Source organism: Myxine glutinosa, chromosome 6 (assembly GCF_964187855.1).
Source record: "Myxine glutinosa chromosome 6, kmMyxGlut1.1, whole genome shotgun sequence".
Lineage (NCBI taxonomy): Eukaryota > Metazoa > Chordata > Myxini > Myxiniformes > Myxinidae > Myxine > Myxine glutinosa.
Genome location: NC_136266.1, coordinates 171,533,503 through 171,553,600, shown reverse-complemented (window position 1 = coordinate 171,553,600; position 20,098 = coordinate 171,533,503). Strand labels below are relative to the sequence as shown.

Genomic DNA, 20,098 nt, shown 5'->3' with positions numbered 1-20,098 from the left:
GTGGAGAAAGAGCGGTGTGTGTGTGTGTGTGTGTGTGTGTGTGTGTGTGTGTGTGTGTGTGTGTGTGTGTGTGTGTGTGTGTGTGCACGCACACAGGATTATCATAGCAGGCTAGGGTAGTAGGTCCAGCAGGTCAGCCCAGTCAGCGCTGCTAATTGATGACCTCTGTGTCCCTAATTAATCAAGACGTTACTAGCTTTGCCAGGCGGGCAGCAGTTCAGAAGCGAGGCTCCACTAGGTAGTTTGAATGTGAGATCAATGTGGGAGTGGGTGAGGTGGTGGAGATGATGCAGAGGAGATTGGAAGTGGTGTGTGTTCAGGAGACCAGATGGAAAGGAAACAAGGCAAGGACGTTGGTAGGAAATTACAAGTTCTTGCACACGCGTAGGAGTGGAAGGAGTAATGTTGTGGGAATAATATAGTATCGGAATAGCTCAGCAAACAGGTGGGGAGGGTGGAAAGATGGGAGGGATGGATAGTTATGGCATGGGTGTTGATACAGAGTCAAATGGCATGTGTTATGTTCGTACATGGGTGACACACGGGAAGGTCTAGGACAGAGAAACAATAATTCAGGGAGGTACTGGAGAGGATGATGGGAATGGTTGAGATGGAGGTGATGCTGTGTATTGCGGGGGACTTTAATGCGTTCGTCGGAGTAGTGGAGCCGGATGAAGATGAATGTGTTGGTAAATTTGGTTTGGAAACGAGGAATACAGAAGGTTGAGAGCTGGTGGAGCAAGGAATGGAATGGCCATAGCTGGATCATTATTTCACAAATGGGAAAGCCACAAGATTACCTACAGGAATGGACAGCCAGAACAGAGTTGGATTTGGTGGTGGTTAGGAAGCGACGGCTGTGGAGGGATAAGGGTTGTAAGGTAGTGGTGGGAGAGCATGTTACCACCCAGCACAAGCCTGTGATGTTTGTGGTGAGGTTAAAGAAAATGAGGGAGGAGCAGGGGTCAGAAGGTTATTAGATGGGGGAAGTCAAGGGGAAATGTCATGACAGAGTACAAGGAGAGGGTGGGGGCCAGGTATGAGCAACTTAGTGAAGAAGAGGAAGGTTTGGAGGAGTGTAAGATGTATGGAGAGGCATTTATGGGAATTGCAGAAGTGTTGTGTGGTAGGACATCAGGAAAGAGGGCATCATCGAAGAATAGAAACCAAGTATGATGGATGGAGGAAGTAGCCAAGGGGCAGTTGGTGAAAAGTATGAGGTTTGGAAGAGGATAGAGAGGATCAAGGAAAGAGGGAGGCAACCGGATGCGGGGTTGCTGCACCTGTATGGGCAAAACAAAAATGCATAAAGGAGAGCTGTGGATAAGGTGAGGAATGACATGGAAGAGGAGGTGTACAGAAAGTTGGAAGAGGATGGTGGGAAGAAGATGATCTATAAATTGGCTCATGACAGGGATGAGGATAGCAAGGAAATGAAGGGGAATACATGGCGGAGGGAGGAAGGAGTAATTCAGACAGAAAGATATGAAGGAGATTGAAAGGGAAGGTTCTGATTTCGTGCATAACACCGGCCTTCCTTTACGGTCTGGAGAAGGTGGCACCGACAGTGAGACAACAGCAGACGCTGCAGGTTTGCGAGAACACCTGGGTCAGGAGGATTGCGGGAGTGAAGAGGGTGGATATAAGGAGAATGGATGAACTGAGGGAGGAGATTGGTGTGCAGATGAGCTTGGCGGGGAGATTGTTGAGATACCAGCTGAGATGGGCTGGACATTTGGTGTGGATGGGGGAAGAGAGAATGTCAAAGAGAGCAGATAGGATGAAGGAGCAAGGTAGGAGGAAAAGAGGTAGACCATGATTAAGATGGGAGGATTGTGGGAGGAGGGATATCAGTAAGGTGGGGTGGTTGGAGGGTGGAGAGAATTGTCTGAAGATGGAGGGGAATGGAGTATAGTGGTCAAGGCAGGGGAGGACCTTGGTACCAATGGACCTCGCCCCTTATAAGGGAAGAGGAGGAGAAGAAGAATCCCAGGCAACTTTAAGCAAAAATGGAATACGTGTGTATGACGCCCAGTGTCGATTTTTCTATCTGAGCAGATTTATACTGTGTGATAAGGACCGATTGATTCGATTTTGGTGAAGATCCAGATCCGATAATATGATATATATTTTTTCAGTGATTCTTCACCATTGTGAGATAGGGCCACAACTAATATATAGCATAATAGCTCAAACAGTTATGGATGGATTCGACCGAAACTTGCTGGATGAGTTGGGAAGTTGACAGGTACAAGTCGATTAGATTTTGCTTCAGGTCCGGATGTAGATCCGGCCTATCAGTGGGCTACAGAACGTAAACAGATCAGCCTGGAGGAGCCATGCCCTCTACCGAGTGCCATTCTAATATTAATTCTGAATTTGTTTTCATGCCGGTAAAAATGTCATGATTTTGTAATTTAAATAAATATATTGTGACCACAGACATACTTACCATGAGCTCCACAGAGCGCAGATACTTTGCGCATTTCATGAAGCCGCTGAACCCCGCGAGATCTGCGGGAGTTAGTCCTGTGCTGTCGCGAGCGGACACATCCGCTCCGTGCACCAATAAAATCTGGCAACACTGGAAGAAAGATAAATGTTATCCCGAAAAGTTTGAGAGGCAATACAAAGTTCATGGACCTGTTATCACAACCACAAGTCCTCAGAGGATTGTGCAGAGTTAGCACACCTTTGAGTTGTCGAGTCTGGGTTCCATTTGTGACCCAACTACAAACTCGGATTAGTGTTTCACAGGCAAGACATTGCATCACAATGTACACTGTCCCTGAAACTAGGAATCCATCTGCTCGCATTCGTTTTTCGATGAAGCGTACGTGAGTTATTGCCACCACCCTGGCCAAATTCCAAAATTTCCTGCACTAACATCGTACATTTTGATGACATTCCTCGGCTGTGAAACATGTCATGAGCTGTACCGTAACCCTCCCTGGTTTTTGGTTTCATGTTCAGTATCCTAAATATCCACAGTAGAAGGCTCTCTGGACGACAATATACTGGTAGCGGGCAATTTCAAATTATGTTCCGCAAGCTGAGCAAAAGTAGCGAAGAGGATGTACATCACCCAACGTTTACGAACTTCGGTATCTTTCTTCATCCTACTCTACCATATGTAACCCTCTTCCTCACAATACCTGCCAATTGATCAGCACTAGCTACCTGTGAGCAACTGTGAGGTTTTGAGACGAGTGTTTTCGTGCTATGATCGATACAGCATTAACAGAGCTCTGGAGGACAAAGCAAGCGTTGCTTATTGTAATGTTGCAGTTGCACATCTTTTATCCTCCTCATCCTCACCACTTAAGTGCTGCATTTCAAAGAATGTCACAATTGTTGTCTCCTCTGGAATGTTGCATTTAAGGATTTGCTGCTCTCTGAAGTGGATGTGAGCAGCACCCATCCATTGTTTTCTTCCCAGTGTAAAATACCATACTCTGGCATTTCCTGCTGTATGGTCATTTCAAATGCCAGGTCTTTCCCCATGGTGATGTCATTGCAATTGTCAGTGATTCCAATGAAATCGCCTTGGGTAAGGACATACGCTGACCGTTCAGTGTGGTGTCAATTGAGCAAAATGCACCTTCCTTTATAAATCCACATCCTTGGACAGAAAACTTTCCTTCCATGTGTGCCATTTTTTTCTCTTTATAAATGGTCTCGGTTCGTGGAAGAGCGAGGACACAGAACAGATCAGGACACAACATAAGAAATGGAACAGCAGGAGAAAGGGGAAATGCCAACAGCAGGGCAGAGGGAGAAGGTAGATGACGAAGGACAAACAAGGGTTGAAGGTAACGATGAGGGGTAGAGAAGAACACAAGAGGTGGACAAGATGTATACATAAGAAAATGTTGAAAAGGGTGGGGGTGATTTAACGGGTGTAGAAAAGATCATGGCTTTGGATGGAGGATGACCTGAGATGGTGCTGAACAGCTGTCTTGAAGACCCGGAAGGAAGAATTCGATCGAACATTGTGTGGAAGGTGGTTGCACAGGTGGTAAAAGAGAGGAATAAATGAGTGGAGGTGAACAGTGGCTCTGGATTTAGTCAGTTTCCCTAGGAGGGGGGTTGCTGGCAGACCGCACGTGTCCTGCAGATACTTGGGGGGACAGAGCACGGAGAGGGCTCAGGGTGCAGGACCAGAAATGCGGCAGAAGAAGACAGAGAGTCCACCGACATGTTGGCGACGGTGTAGTGACAGGCCCATAGACTCAGCTTCATCGCAAGAGAGTCCAATGATTTTGAAAGCCTTGGTTTTCAATGCGTGATGTTGAGCAAGATGTGAGGCAGGGGAGCCAGCCCACAGGGGAGAGCAACACTCCATCAAGCTGCAGATGAAAGCCTTGTATGTGGATAGAAGCTCAGGTATGCCAAGGAAGGACTTTGCACGATGGAGGATGCCCAGTCCGTGTTTGGTTTTCTTGTTGTTTCCTTCCTTCTTATTCTCCATTTTGTGGTTGCTCCTTTTTATTTACTTGTTTATCTATCTATAATTCCAGTAATCTCTGTGTGTTTGTTTGTTTGTACGTTTGTTTGTTTGTACGTTTGTTTGTTTGTCTGTGACCGCTGTTTCTCGACAACCATGGGTCCGATATACTTGAAACTTGCCAGGTATATTGCTGGGGACCCGAGGATGTGCCTTTTCAAGGTTTCATATTAATCGGACAATTACTTACCGAGCTATGTCCAAAAAACGATTCAACCAATCAGAGAGCAGCGAGCTATCGCGTGTGCCGAACGTGGCGAACACACTCTGCCTCGGATGGCACATTTGAGAGCGTATTCATTTATTTCACGTTTGCAAACTATGTTGGCGCTATGTTGGCGTTAAACTATGTTTTAAAACTAATAAAAACGAATTTGCGATTCATCGTAACTGCGATATACGACCTTCCTCCGGCAGCCAATCACCCATCAGCCAAAGACCTCACTTCCCGCAGCCAATCACGGAACACGTTGTTGCGTTTTTGTTGCGTGTTTTTCCTTTTCATTTTTTTCATTGAATTGATTGATTCCTTGCGCTTAAATTGCAAACAGCCAAAATACGTTGGCGCTAATTGAATAATTGGGCATTAACACTAAATGGCGAATAATCGTAACTGCGACATGCGAACTTCCGGACAGTGAGGACTTCACTTCCGGCCTTACGAAAGTGCCGACTTACTGTCTCGATTGTATCTTCCCACTGTCTTATTGTTATATCTATCTATTCTATCTATCTATTCTATTCTATTATCTGTTCTATTATCTATTATACAATGCCCAATCGAGTCGTCGTTTACGAGAACGAAGGAACGAAGCTGCACGGCGTGCACGCGCAATGGAATCTGACGAAGAACGTGCTGCTCGCCTGACACGCGACGTTACGCGCGTGACAAGTCGTCGTGCAGAAGAAACGGATGAAGAACGGACTGCTCGCGTGGCAGACAACACTCGACGCATAACAAGTCGTCGTGCAGAAGAAACGGATGAAGAACGGACTGCTCGCGTGGCAGACAACACTCGACGCATAACAAGTCGTCGTGCAGAAGAAACGGATGAAGAACGGACTGCTCGCGTGGCAGACAACACTCGACGCATAACAAGTCGTCGTGCAGAAGAAACGGATGAAGACCGGACTGCTCGCGTGGCAGACGACACTCGACGCATAACAAGTCGTCGTGCAGAAGAAACGGATGAAGAACGGACTGCTCGCGTGGCAGACAACACTCGACGCATAACAAGTCGTCGTGCAGAAGAAACGGATGAAGAACGGACTGCTCGCGTGGCAGACAACACTCGACGCATAACAAGTCGTCGTGCAGAAGAAACGGATGAAGAACGGACTGCTCGCGTGGCAGACAACACTCGACGCATAACAAGTCGTCGTGCAGAAGAAACGGATGAAGAACGGACTGCTCGCGTGGCAGACGACACTCGACGCATAACAAGTCGTCGTGCAGAAGAAACGGATGAAGAACGGACTGCTCGCGTGGCAGACAACACTCGACGCATAACAAGTCGTCGTGCAGAAGAAACGGATGAAGAACGGACTGCTCGCGTGGCAGACAACACTCGACGCATAACAAGTCGTCGTGCAGAAGAAACGGATGAAGAACGGACTGCTCGCGTGGCAGACAACACTCGACGCATAACAAGTCGTCGTGCAGAAGAAACGGATGAGGTACGGACTGCTCGCTTGGCAGACAACACTGGACGCGAGACAAGGCGTCGTGCAGAAGAAATCCCTCACCAGCGAGAAGACCGGCAAGTAAGGGATGCCCTGCGCCATCAGGATGTACACCGTGTGAGACTAGAGCAGGCTCGCCATGACAATCGCAACCTTGCTCGATACGATGATACCGATTTCTTCCGAGAGGTACTTCATGGTGAGTACAGGCACGCGCTGAGCAGGACCTCAATATTTCAATGCACTAAATGCTCGCATTGTGCTGCTTTGGTGTGGAATGAGGAGAGAAGAGGATTTTGCTGCAACCACGGCAAGGTCGATCTTATGCATGATCCTACGAATCCAAAACCCGGTTCAATTCCATCACATCCTCCAGATGCTATTAAAAACCTTTTCCTTAACCAGGCCTTTGTGAAGCACGCGAAACAGTACAACAACGCGCTGGCAATGGCAAGTATCGGTGTCCGAGAGATACGTATGCCTGGCTTCAATCCTGGAGTGCGCATACAAGGTAAGGTTTACCATTACATTGGTGCTCCTCTTGCCGATCTGGGTTGTACCCCACGCTTTGCTCAGATCTACTTTCACGATCCAGCCCATGAGCTGGATTATCGTCGTGCCCACACCTCGAACAGTGGCCTGAATGAGCAGTTTTTGCTAAGAGCACAACAGGCCATTCATGAGTGCAACCCATACGTCCAGCAATTCAAATCAGCCATTGAGTATGTGGTTCATAATGATAGCGCCAATGAACTGAATATTGTGTTAACAGGTCGCACGCGGCGCCGAGACCTTCATCATGGTACCGTCAACCTTCCCTCCCCAGACAGCGATGTGGCTGTCATTGCTCCAGGGGCAATGACAACTGAGAAGTTTGGAAGGCTGGCAGTCGCTGTTCACCTCAGAGGAGGAGGTTTACAGACAATAGACGCCATGCATCCAGCGTATGACCCACTATCATACATACTTCTGCTACCCTGCGGCTCTCAGGGGTACCACACTGAGTTGGCAGGGACAACGCCAACAACTTTCTACCGCTACCATCTACAAGTACGTGATCCTACTCATCACTTCAATCTACTGCTTCGTGGTGGAAGGTTGACACAGCAGTACGTATGCGACATGATGGCAAAAATTGAGTCACACCGTCTCACTTGGATTCGCTGCAACCAGAAGTCAATTAAGGCAGAAAAGTATAAGATCATCGTTGATGCGTTGAACAGTGATGCTGAGGTGCTACCTGGACGCCTCACCATTCTGCCACCGTCAATTTATGGGTCGCCACGTTGGTATGCCAAAGAGTTTCAGGATGCAATGGCTTTAGTCCGAGTCAAGGGAAAGCCAGACTTTTTCCTAACATTCACCTGCAACCCAAAGTGGCCAGAAATTAAAGAATCGGTTTTTGAGGGTCAGCCACCCAATGCAAGACCTGATATCATCGCCCGGGTGTTTCATATGAAGGTGGAAGCACTCCTCGCAGACATCCTCAAGCATGACATCTTGGGGCATGTGGACGCTTACGTGATGGTGAAGGAAACGCAAAAGCGTCACCTTCCCCATATACACATGCTCCTGACCGTGGTACCTCGCAACAAGCCCAGAACACCAGCAGATGTCGATCGCGTGGTCTCTGCTGAGATTCCTGACAGACTCACAAATCCGGAACTACACCGTATTGTGACATCACACATGATTCACGGCCCATGTGGGGAATGGAACATCTTGAGCCCTTGCATGGCAGACCGGAAGTGCACAAAGGACTATCCCAAAGCCCTACGACAAACGACAAGCTTCTCTGATGACTCCTATCCCCTGTACAGAAGACGGGCAGAAGCTGCACCTGGTGATCCCATCATGAAGACAATACGAGGCGGTGCTAACGTATTAGTTAACAATGCATGGGTTGTGCCTTACAATCCATATATTGTCCTCAGGTACGATGCTCACATCAACCTTGAGATCGTCTGTGCTGTCACCTGTGTCAAGTACCTGTACAAATACCTTGAAAAGGGCCCGGACCAGTGCCTGGTCAGACTTGAGCCTCATGAGAGGATGCGAGAGGCATTACGACATGATGAAGTGGCACGCTACGAACTAGGGCGTTACATCACCGCATCTGAGGGATACTGGCGCATATACGATTTCCCCATTCAACGCAAGTACCCACCAGTCGAGATGCTGGCCCTCCATCTACAGGATGAGCAGGTGATCACGTTCAATGACGAAGGTGCCGTACAGAACTTGGCAGAGTCAGGACCCCCTGCAACAACCCTCACCGCCTTTTTCGAAGCCATGAATCTCCATCCACACATGCGTCATGTTCTATATCCAGATGTATTCCAACACTTCACCTACTTGAGGAAAAGGTTTCAATTGCGGAAGAGAAGGCTGAGTTTCCAGGATAACCGTAAGGCTGATACGGTTGGGCGGCTCCCCATTATTCCCGTCAACTCACATACTGCCGAGTTGTACTATCTCCGCATGCTACTGTACCGCGTGCCTGGCCCCACATGCTTTCAGGATCTCCGTCGTGTTGGTGGTAGGGTCATGGAGACCTATCTGGCAGCCTGCATTGCATATGGCATCGTTGACAATGACCAGGAGGTGGATTCTGTTATGGAAGAGGCTGCAAATATTGCATTTGGCCCTGCAGTCCGCGAAGTATTTGCCAACATGCTCATATTCGTTCTCAGAGGCAACCACGTGCAGTTCTGGGAAAGGCACAAGTATGTGCTGTGCGAGGACTTCATGCGTGCAGCAGGTGTGAATGAACCAAATGGACGCATTGTGAGTGCAGTGCTCCAAGAGCTGAGGAACAAAGTTGAGTGCCACGGCTTTTTGCTCAGTAAGACCTTTGGCCTTCCTGAGCCTGAACCAGTTCATTTCCAGTCTCGCATTCCGCGCGTCATCGAGCACGAAACAGTGCACAATATAGGAGAACTTGAGGCTCACATCGCTCAAACAGAGTGCCTTCTTAATGACGAGCAGCGCGTTGTTGTCGATACAGTGATGCGGAGTGTGGAACACGGACATGGCTGCATGCTTGCAGTTGATGCAAGTGGTGGGACTGGGAAAACATTCACATTGTCTCATATACTCAACAAAGTGCGAGCAATGGGCAAAGTGGCTCTTGCAACTGCTGCAAGTGGTATTGCAGCTACGCTGCTGCCTAAAGGGGCCACCTTCCATAGTAGGACCAAGTGTCCTCTCATTCTCACTGATGAGTCCACTTGCAACATCAGTGAAAATGACACCACTGCAGCACTCATACGCATGACTAATCTAATGGTGGTGGATGAAGTTTCAATGATGGATCGTCGCGCATTGGAGGCAGCAGATCGAACATTCCAGTGGCTTCGGGGCTCAGAGGACCCATTTGGCGGCATCGCAATGGTTTTCAGTGGTGACTGGAGGCAGATCCTTACTGTTGTGCCACACGGTAGCCGTATTGACATAGTTGGAAGGTGCTTCAAGAGCTCATACCTGTGGAGAAAAGTGCAGATACTTCGTCTCAGAGTAAACATGAGGATCATGCAGGGTGCTGGAGAACAACAGGACGAATCTGATTTTGCAAAATTCCTGCTGGATCTGGGTGAAGGGAAGATTCCTGTCAATCCAGAAGAGGGTGAATTTGCTATTGAGCTCAGGGAACCGCTCATTCTTCCAGGTGAAAAACTTCAGGATATTGTCACTTGGGTGTACGAAGACTTGCATAACAACATTAGCAACCCCAAGTGGCTATGCGAGCGTGTTATACTATGTCCGACCAATTCCGAAGTCGATCAGGTAAATGCCTACATGACGACCATATTTCCAGGGGAGGAACATGTTTGCTGTAGCGTCGATACAGCGGAATCTGAGGGTGATCATTTGTATCCGCCTGAGTTCCTGAACACCCTCTGTCCATCTGGTATGCCACCACATCGAATCTCTCTCAAGGTGGGTATGGTAATCATGCTGCTGCGAAACTTCGACCAGCAAAGCGGGCACTGCAATGGCTCAAGGTACATCATACTTCAGATCCTTCCAAATCTGTTGGTTGCACAATCTGTGATGGGTGTCAATTCTGGACGCACATTGCTCATTCCACGCATAACCTTGAGTCCATCTGACAACATGTTCCCGTTCACTCTGCGGCGTCGGCAGTTTCCGGTACGACCCTGCTTTGCCATGACTGTGAATAAATCCCAAGGACAGTCGCTACACCATGTTGGGATCTTCTGCACACGAGACTTCTTCAGCCATGGTCAGTTCTACGTGGCGGCCAGTAGGGTTGGCAGATCCAGCAGCCTCCGCATTCTTGCCCTGGACGAGGAAACAAAGAAGAAGCGCCGTTTCCTCAGCAACGTTGTTTATGAAGAGGTGCTAACGAGATAACGGTGTGTACAATGTACATGTAGACAATTTTTATTATTATTTATTTTTTGAAGAAAAATTGTTTCGAAACGAATTCATCAAAAAAAGTGCACAACTTCTTTTGCCAGTCGTACACCATGTTAGGATCTCCTGGAGAAGTGCCGTTTCCTCAGCAATGTTGTTTATGAAGAGCTGCTAACGACATACAGGTGTGTACATGTGGACAATTCTTATTATTTATTTATTGATTGAAGAAAAATTGTTACGAAAAGATTTCATCAAAATAAGTGCACAACTTCTTTTGCCAGTTGTACACCATGTGAGGATCTCCTGGAGAAGTGCCGTTTCCTCAGCAATGTTGTTTATGAAGAGCTGCTAACGACATACAGGTGTGTACATGTGGACAATTCTTATTATTTATTTATTGATTGAAGAAAAATTGTTACGAAAAGATTTCATCAAAATAAATGCACAACTTCTTTTGGCAGTCGCTACACCATGTTGGGATCTTCTGCCCAAGAGTCTTCTTCAGCCATTGCCAGTTCTACGTGGCGACCTGTAGGGTTGGCAGATCCAGCAGCCTCCGCATTCTTGCCCAGGACGAGGAAACAAAGAAGAAGCGCCGTTTCCTCTGCAATGTTGTTTATGAAGTGGTGCTAACGACATAAAGGTGTGTACAATGTACATGTAGACAATTTTTATTATTCTTTGTTTGGGAGGGAGATGGGAGGGTGATGGGGCAGGGTGATGGGAGGGTGATGGCAGGGTGATGGGAGGGTGATGGCAGGGTGATGGGAGGGTGATGGCAGAGGGTGATGGCAGAGGGTGATGGGAGAGTGATGGGAGGGTGATGGGGGGGAGATGGGAGGGTGATGGGGCAGGGTGATGGGGCAGGGTGATGGCAGGGTGATGGCAGGGTGATGGGAGGGTGATGGCAGGGTGATGGGACGGTGATGGCAGAGGGTGATGGCAGAGGGTGATTGCAGAGGGTGATGGCAGAGGGTGATGGCAGAGGGTGATGGCAGAGGGTGATGGCAGAGCGTGATGGCAGAGGGTGGTGGCAGAGGGTGGTGGGAGGGAGATGGCAGGGTGATGGGAGGGTGATGGGGGGGAGATGGGAGGGTGATGGGGCAGGGTGATGGGGCAGGGTGATGGGGCAGGGTGATGGCAGGGTGATGGGAGGGTGATGGCAGGGTGATGGAAGGGTGATGGCAGAGGGTGATGGCAGAGGGTGATGGCAGAGGGTGATGGCAGAGGGTGATGGCAGGGTGATGGGAGGGTTATGGCAGAGGGTGATGGCAGAGGGTGATGGCAGAGGGTGGTGGGAGGGAGATGGCAGGGTGATGGGAGGGTGATGTGAGGGTGATGGGGGGGAGATGGGAGGGTGATGGGGCAGGGTGATGGGGCAGGGTGATGGGGCAGGGTGATGGGAGGGTGATGGCAGGGTGATGGGAGGGTGATGGGAGGGTGATGGCAGTGGGTGATGGCAGGGAATTAACATTAACGAATAAAATTTGTAATGTAATAATTTGTAATAATTTGTAGTAATATAATAATAATAACGAATTCTGCTCTGTTTCAATTCTGTTTCAATTTGCTGATATGCTTTGCAAACCTTTTTTTTTTTTAACTATTTTAAAACTAATACAATTCGAACATGGAATACATACTGACACTGCACTTTCAGGTCTCCTACAAATCCTACCCTGTCGCCTCACCGTGGCGTAGGAGTGGCAATGGTCAATGGCATCGAATGTCATGGCTAGCAAAGACAGGGAGGTACACTTGATTTAAATTTGGAAATTTTTTTTTTTTTTTTTTTTGGCCATGGAACGGGCACCCACGTACGGGCACGTCCTAGTTAGCTAAACCCAGAGATGGTGAGGATCACACAATATTTTGTTATCACAAGTATGAGTTTGAATGAATTGGTGAAGTTAACTTTCTTTTGTAATGTAGAAAGTTTTGGATCAGGAAGGAGTAGGGTGACTAAGGGTAGAAGGCAGTGCACTGGCAGTGGGACACCAGTGGATTTAAATGGTTTTGTAGGAACAGTAGGGAGAGGAAAAAGGGAAAGAAACATGGCAACGTGCAAATAGATTGGGATGTGCAGGGGAGGGCTGATAAAAAATATATAAACGATCAAGGATGTGGATGAAGAATGATCTGAGGTGCTAGTGTACTGCCAACTTGAATCTCTGCAGGAAAAACTTCTGATTTCCGGTTTCTGACAGAGGGTGCCATTATTTTCTCCTGTGAGTGACTCACTTCCAAAGCTAAGCATACCATTCCGGACTATCAATTTGGTGTCTGTATTTTTGATCGCGATACATTCGGTAGTTAATTATTCCATCTCAACCAAATTTGACAGGAAGACTAAGGGTCACCCTTAGTTGATGGAGGTTGTAACGATCGAGACAAACCGAAGAGGATGAGTTGGGTTGGAGGCAAGAACAAGTCAATCACATTTTGGTTCAGGTCCAGATGCAGATCTGGCTCAGCACTGGGATACAAAACGTAAACTGCTCTGTCTGGCAGAGGTATGCGCTCTGCCGAGTGCCCATTCGGGTATTAAATAATTCAGCATACATGCACATGCAAAATCTGTAACTGAATAAACAAATAATAACACACATACGACTCCAGCAATTCTGGCAGTTGTTTTCGTATGTACGAGGGCATGCTGAAAAGTAATGCCTCACATTCATTTTCTCCAAGACAAGTTTCGATATCTGATGAAACAAAGAGACACTAACATCAATATTTATTCTACGGTGGTGCATATTTCTTTCTCAACATAATCACCACTGCGGTCCACATGCTTCTGCCAATGTTCAAGTAGCTCCGTGATGCCGTCACGATAGAACCGTGCGTCTTGCTGACTCAACCAGCTCTTTACTGCGGCCTTGACATCATCGTCGGAAGAAAAATGGTCTTTGTGAAGATGTTCCTCAAGTTTGTGGAAGAGACGAACATCTGACTTCCCCAAGTCTGGGCTGGTGATCCTTTGTGGCAGTCCTCCATTGACCCCAACACTGGTCTCCAGTCAGTCACCCCAACTCTCGTCTCCAGTCAGTCACCCCAACTCTCATCTCCATTCAGTCACCCCAACTCTCATCTCCAGTCAGTTACCCAAACTCTCATCTCCATTCAGTTACCCCAAGTCTCATCTCCATTCAGTTACCCCCAACTCTCATCTCCATTCAGTTACCCCAACTCTCATCTCCAGTCAGTCACCCCAACTCTCATCTCCATTCAGTCACCCCAACTCTCATCTCCAGTGAGTCACCCCAACTCTCATCTCCAGTCAGTTACCCAAACTCTCATCTCCAGTCAGTTACCCCAACTCTCATCTCCATTCAGTTACCCCAACTCTCATCTCCATTCAGTTACCCCAACTCTCATCTCCAGTTAGTTACCCCAACTCTCATCTCCATTAAGTTACCCCAACTCTAATCTCCATTCAGTTACCCCAACTCTCATCTCGTCAGTTACCCCAACTCATCTCCATTCAGTTACCCCAACTCTCATCTCCATTCAGTTACCCCAACTCTCATCTCCATTCAGTTACCCCAACTCTCATCTCCAGTCAGTCACCCCAACTCTCATCTCCAGTCAGTCACCCTAACTCTCATCTCCAGTCAGTTACCCCAACTCTCATCTCCAGTCAGTTACCCCCAACTCTCATCTCCATTCAGTTACCCCAACTCTCATCTCCATTCAGTCACCCTAACTCTCATCTCCAGTCAGTCACCCTAACTCTCATCTCCAGTCAGTCACCCTAACTCTCATCTCCAGTCAGTCACCCTAACTCTCATCTCCATTCAGTTACCCCAACTCTCATCTCCAGTCAGTCACCCTAACTCTCATCTCCAGTCAGTCACCCTAACTCTCATCTCCAGTCAGTCACCCTAACTCTCATCTCCATTCAGTTACCCCAACTCTCATCTCCAGTCAGTCACCCTAACTCTCATCTCCAGTCAGTCACCCTAACTCTCATCTCCAGTCAGTCACCCTAACTCTCATCTCCATTCAGTCACCCTAACTCTCATCTCCAGTCAGTCACCCTAACTCTCATCTCCAGTCAGTCACCCTAACTCTCATCTCCAGTCAGTCACCCCAACTCTCATCTCCATTCAGTTACCCCAACTCTCATCTCCAGTCAGTCACCCTAACTCTCATCTCCAGTCAGTCACCCTAACTCTCATCTCCAGTCAGTCACCCCAACTCTCATCTCCAGTCAGTTACCCCAACTCTCATCTCCATTCAGTTACCCTAACTCTAATCTCCAGTCAGTCACCCCAACTCTCATCTCCATTCAGTTACCCCAACTCTCATCTCGTCAGTTACCCCAACTCTCATCTCCATTCAGTTACCCCAACTCTCATCTAAAGAACTTCATGCTTCATAGCACTGACAGCATTGTGCTGCCCTCTGCCATCTTGACCCACATAGCACTGAAATGTCTAGTGTCAGAATGACGAAACTTCGCACCAGTGGTGGGAATAACTAATGTGTGAACTGAGCTTCATTTCATTCGAATATCTTCAACAGTTTTGGAGAAAAAGAATAGGAGGAACTAGCCAGCTAATGCTCATTAATAACGAAGCTATCACTGCCAGTCATTCCAATTGCCATGGAAGTCTGGCACAGTTTGCCACACTGGGAATTACTGCTTGACGTAGAATAATCTCAAATTGATATTTTCTTTAGCGGATTTAGGGATGCTCTTTCGTCTACCTTTGTAAGATGGAGGTCACGTTGGGTTCTTAATCATGTCCTCTCCAGAATCTGGGAGCTCATTCAGTTTCAAGCGGAAATAAATTGGCCATCACCCTGTGCTTTAGCTGGCAGGATAGCCTAGAACTATGCAAACCCATCTCAATCTGTCTGGCCTGGATTTGAATCTCAGAGAAAATAGAGGGACACCGAGGAAACAAGGACATGGGGAAGAATGAGAGCAAGGGAAGGTGGACACAGTGGATGAACAAACATCTACATTATACGCACTTGTTTTCCCTTTTCCACAACCTGTCGTATTGCTTTCTTGTTTCTGTCTTATTTCCTCTATTTCCTTTAGTCTTCCATAGTGATGAAACACCGCCCTATGGGTATCCCACTTTCTCCGCAATCTGATAATCTACGAGCACACACCTCCAAGTGCCCATTCTCTGCAGCATCATGCAGCGGAGTGCTTCGCCCGTTGTCGACACAAAGCTCTGCACCGTGCAGCAGCAGCCAAGCCAAAGCTTGGCTGTGACCACCACTTGATGCAAAATGCAATGCAGTTGCTCCTTCGGCATCTGCTTCCTGCAGATTCAGAGACGTGCTGCTTTCCTGTGTGAGGGAAGCAGAAGAAACAAACAGGACGATTGAGCAAAAGAAATGGGGGGTTGAGGAGGTGCGGAGAGCGGTAATAGGGTAAAGGTTGGGGAGGTGGGGCAGGTCCCCACAACTGTACCATGAACCACTACCACCCACAGTTTCGAATGTTTATATAGATGATGCATGTGGTAAGGAGTTAGAGAAACTAAATAAGTGAGAAGATTGTCCTGAAATACTTAGACACGCTCACATCAATATACCTGATTGTTTACACCCCAAAAAAACAAAAAACGTTTCTCAAGACAGACTATAAAACTAGAGCTTCCAGGGAAGCAGAACTCAACTGAACTGACTGGACAACTTTAAAGTAGGTCAGTTGTCTGTACTAGATTTGACTTAAATGAAAAGCCAACAACCGTGTAATAATTTTAAGGTCCTTGTATCCTTGTGTGGTAAGTCTCTCACACACCAAGTTTGATCAAAATCCATAAATATTTGTGGACGTTTAAGTCAACGTCGTTTCGGAGCTGAAAACAATATGGCGGCCTATGGCGGCCATTTTGTGACGGATCGGGTTGGAATGCAATAGCAACCTACCTTGTGTGGTAAGGGTTAAACATTCTAAGTTTGATCAAAATCTGTTAATATTTGTGGACGCTGGAGTGTTAACGTCATTTTCATGACCAAAAACAAAATGGTCGCCTAAGTCCGCCATTTTTCAACAGATCGGGCTGAAATGTAATACCAACATGATCCTTGGGGTAAGGATTCTGCATGTCAAGTTTGATCAGAATCGGTTGATATTTGTGGACGCTGGAGTGTTAAAGTCGAAAAGTTAATGGACGACAGACGATGACGACGACGACAGATGACGGACGCCGGAAGGTTCAGTATGTGATGAACTCAACTGGACGGTAGTCCAGTTGAGTTAATGAAGGCTCATCGAGAAGGAATCGATAGTTAAGCATTATTTTTCCAAATGCTAACTGGGGTTGTAATTACCCTGCCCTTGCGAAGCAAAAAGCATGGTTATGCATTCAGTTGCATACGTGTGTCGTGCGTGTGGCTTACGTGTCTGCATTTAACAAGAAAACGTGTCCCCATCTACAATCTACCCATAAAATGCAACATCATGAAAATCGGAGGAAAATTATTCAAGTTATGTTCAACAAGCGTTACGCCTAGGTCCCCGTCGGTGAAGTGATGTGAGTTGACAAAGTGGAAGACGCAAGGCGGCCATCTTGGATTTTGACGTGGCGACCCAATTTTCAATAGCGTTCTTCCTTATGCCTAGGTACACCCACACACCAGATTAGAAGTTAGTAGTTCGTTTATTTTTCAAGATATTCCGCTCACAGTGTTCAGACATACATGGCGGCGGCCATCTTGGATTTTGACGTGGCGACCCAATTTTCAATAGGGTTCTTCCTGATGCCTAGATACACCCACACCAGATTAGAAGTTGGTACTTCGCTTATTTTTCAAGATATTCCGCTCACAGTGTTCAGACATACATGGCGTCAGACATACATGGCGGCGGCCATCTTGGATTTTGACGTGGGTTGCACCCACACACCAAATTAGAATTCGGTCCTTCGCTTACGCACGCACGCACATACGCACGCACGCATGGACGAACGGACGCACGCACACACGGACGGACGGACGGACACACGGACGGAGGGGAAAACCATAGTCCCCCTTTCGCTCCGCGGTGCGACGGGGCACAAAAAGGCGTTGTTTGTTAGTTAGGTCACAATCCGAAAAAAGTATGTCACGTACACTGAACAAATGTCAGGTGCACAACCTCACTCAGTCAGTGCATGTACACCATCACGGTGCAAGAACATCTTGGAAGGCCAAACGGTCTTTGAGATTCCGCATTGGCAAAATTGTGCGATGACAAAAATCACGTCATTTTTTTCAGAGCGCCATTGCACCTTGAACATGTTATTTACATTATGTAAATTAAGTGCAAATATGCCTTACTCTATGCTATCTAGCGAGGGCATTTTGTTCTGAACGGACAATCCTTTGTGGACTTTTGGTGAAAAATGTTAAATTATCTATAATTTGGTTATGACCTTAAAAATTAGGTCAAGGTCAAAAAATATGTCAACCCCGCATAACCTTTTATTCCCATTATTGATGCAAATGTTCATTCCGAACGTCCCAGCTAGATCTGAGATGCAGCTCACACATTGGCAGAAAAAGGGGAAAACCCTAAATGGTGGTTTGGTACTCAACTTCCAACTTCAATAACTACTCAAAATGAGGTACCGTGTGACAATGTTAACATTCCATAATAGCAGAAAGGTGCACAACAAAATAAAAACATAAATCACTTGTGGTTGCCCACTTGGCAGAATAGGCCTTCATTGCAATAGTTATCCCAGTTGTCTGTGTCACCATGGATCCTGAACTGTATTATGTCAACATACCAGCCATGCCAGCACAGGTGTGTGTCCCATCTGCGCAGCGGCGTGCAACGGACTCATGCCGTCGTGAGCTGGGAGCGCCAAATTAGAACCCCACTCTGACACCAGCACTTGCACGCCCTCCAGGTGGCCCTCCTGGCAGGCCAGGTAAAGTGGCGTCGCCCCTGATCGTGTCTGGGCATTGAGGGTACTGTGGAGATTTTGGGTTTCCTTAGGATGAGAGCACTTTTCTCACTTCTCATTACTAAAGTACATTCATCAAGCCCCTCAAAGTTCCATTTGCTGTTGTTGTTGTTGTTGATGGTGGTTTTGTGCATACTACACCAAGCAAAGATAAACAAGACCCGAAAACTTATGACAAGAAACAAATACTTGAAGTCAATGAGGGAAATGTCTCCTTAATTCAAAACAAGTTGTTAAGTTTCCTGTCTTGAGGTTCAATATTCAGATTTTGTGGATATTATAGATTAACATTTGCTTCGTATAAAGTCCTAATCTCAACATGACTGTGGGATCTTACATTCAAATATTGTCTACTGCTGTTTTTATGCCTCCGCCGACGAAATCGCAGGAGCCATTATGTTTTCAGGTTGTCCGTCCGGCTGTCTGTCCGTCAGTCCGTCCGTGATAGGTTTTCGTTACTGCGATAACTTGAGAACGGCTGAAGGGATCTTAGTCAAACTTGGTGCAGGTATGTACAATGAAGTAAAGATGAACTGATTCGACTTCGGGGTCACGAGGTTAAAGGCCAAAGGTCAGGGGTCATGTTAGGTAAAAATCCTGTTACTGCGATAAATTTGTGAACCAGTCATGAGATTCTGAGCAAAGTTGGTCCAACTATGTATTATGATGCAGAGATTAACTTGTTTGATTTTGGGGGCAAGAACTCAAAGGTCAAAGGTCAAAGTTTGTAATACGTCTATAACTTCAGAACGGCTGAAGTGGTCTAATTCAAATTTGGTACAGGTATGTATAATGATGAAAGGATTAACAGACTAGATTTTGGTGTAAAGAGGTTAAAGGTCAAATGTCAGACGTCCCATCAGGTAAAAATTCTGTTACTGGGCTAACTTGTGAACCAGTCATGGAATTTTCACCAAACTTGGTATAATTAAATATTATGATGCAAAGATAATCAGATTCGATTTTCGGCTCAAGAGGTCAAAGGTCAGTCGTCATGTGAAGTGAATTTTATGTTGTCTCACCAACTTGTTAACTAGTGATGGCATTTGGAACAAACTTGGTATAAGTATATATGATGCAAAGATGAACTGATTGGATTTTGCCTCCAAGAGGTCAAAGATCAGAGGTCATGTCAGGTAAAAATGTGATAACTTCAGAGCAGCTGAATGGATTGAAATCAAACTTGATACAAGTATTAAAATGATGTAATAATGTGGGCAGGGGCATATCGGTCGACGTCGTGACGTCGAAGAGTGTCGTTCCAGTTGTAATTCATGCACAACTACACGTCTCCGAATGTCCTTTCCCTCAGCATGATTCTTTACTATGTTATGGTTGGGATAAAATTGTTTCCGCTTCCATTTTGTCCATAAATTTGCCATTTGTTCCGAGGACTCTTTTTAGGATTGCCACTGAACCCCGGCCACCTTCCAACTGTAGTTTGTTTGTAGTAATATTCCCAGGGATGGTTTTTAAGATCTCTTTAAGAAGAAGAAGACCCCTCCCTTTGCATATTCAGAGGCACAGGGCTGCCAAAGTAGTTTTACAGGCTATTGGGCACAATCATGGATGGGTCGCTCTTCCGACACAAGATCCTCGAATGGCT

General features: G+C 46.8%; 1 protein-coding gene across 1 annotated transcript in view; it reads right to left on the bottom strand.

Annotated features, from left to right (window-relative positions):
- LOC137414661 (uncharacterized) overlaps positions 1–20,098 on the bottom strand; it is a 170,363-nt gene that overhangs the window by 127,397 nt on the left and 22,868 nt on the right. Inside the window, exons 3-5 of the mRNA XM_078780884.1 lie at positions 18,313–18,499; positions 15,701–15,883; positions 2,453–2,584 (exon numbers count right to left, since the gene is read on the bottom strand). Of these exons, the coding sequence (XP_078637010.1) occupies positions 2,453–2,584; positions 15,701–15,883; positions 18,313–18,499 (502 nt within the window). The remainder of the gene's footprint in view (positions 1–2,452; positions 2,585–15,700; positions 15,884–18,312; positions 18,500–20,098) is intronic.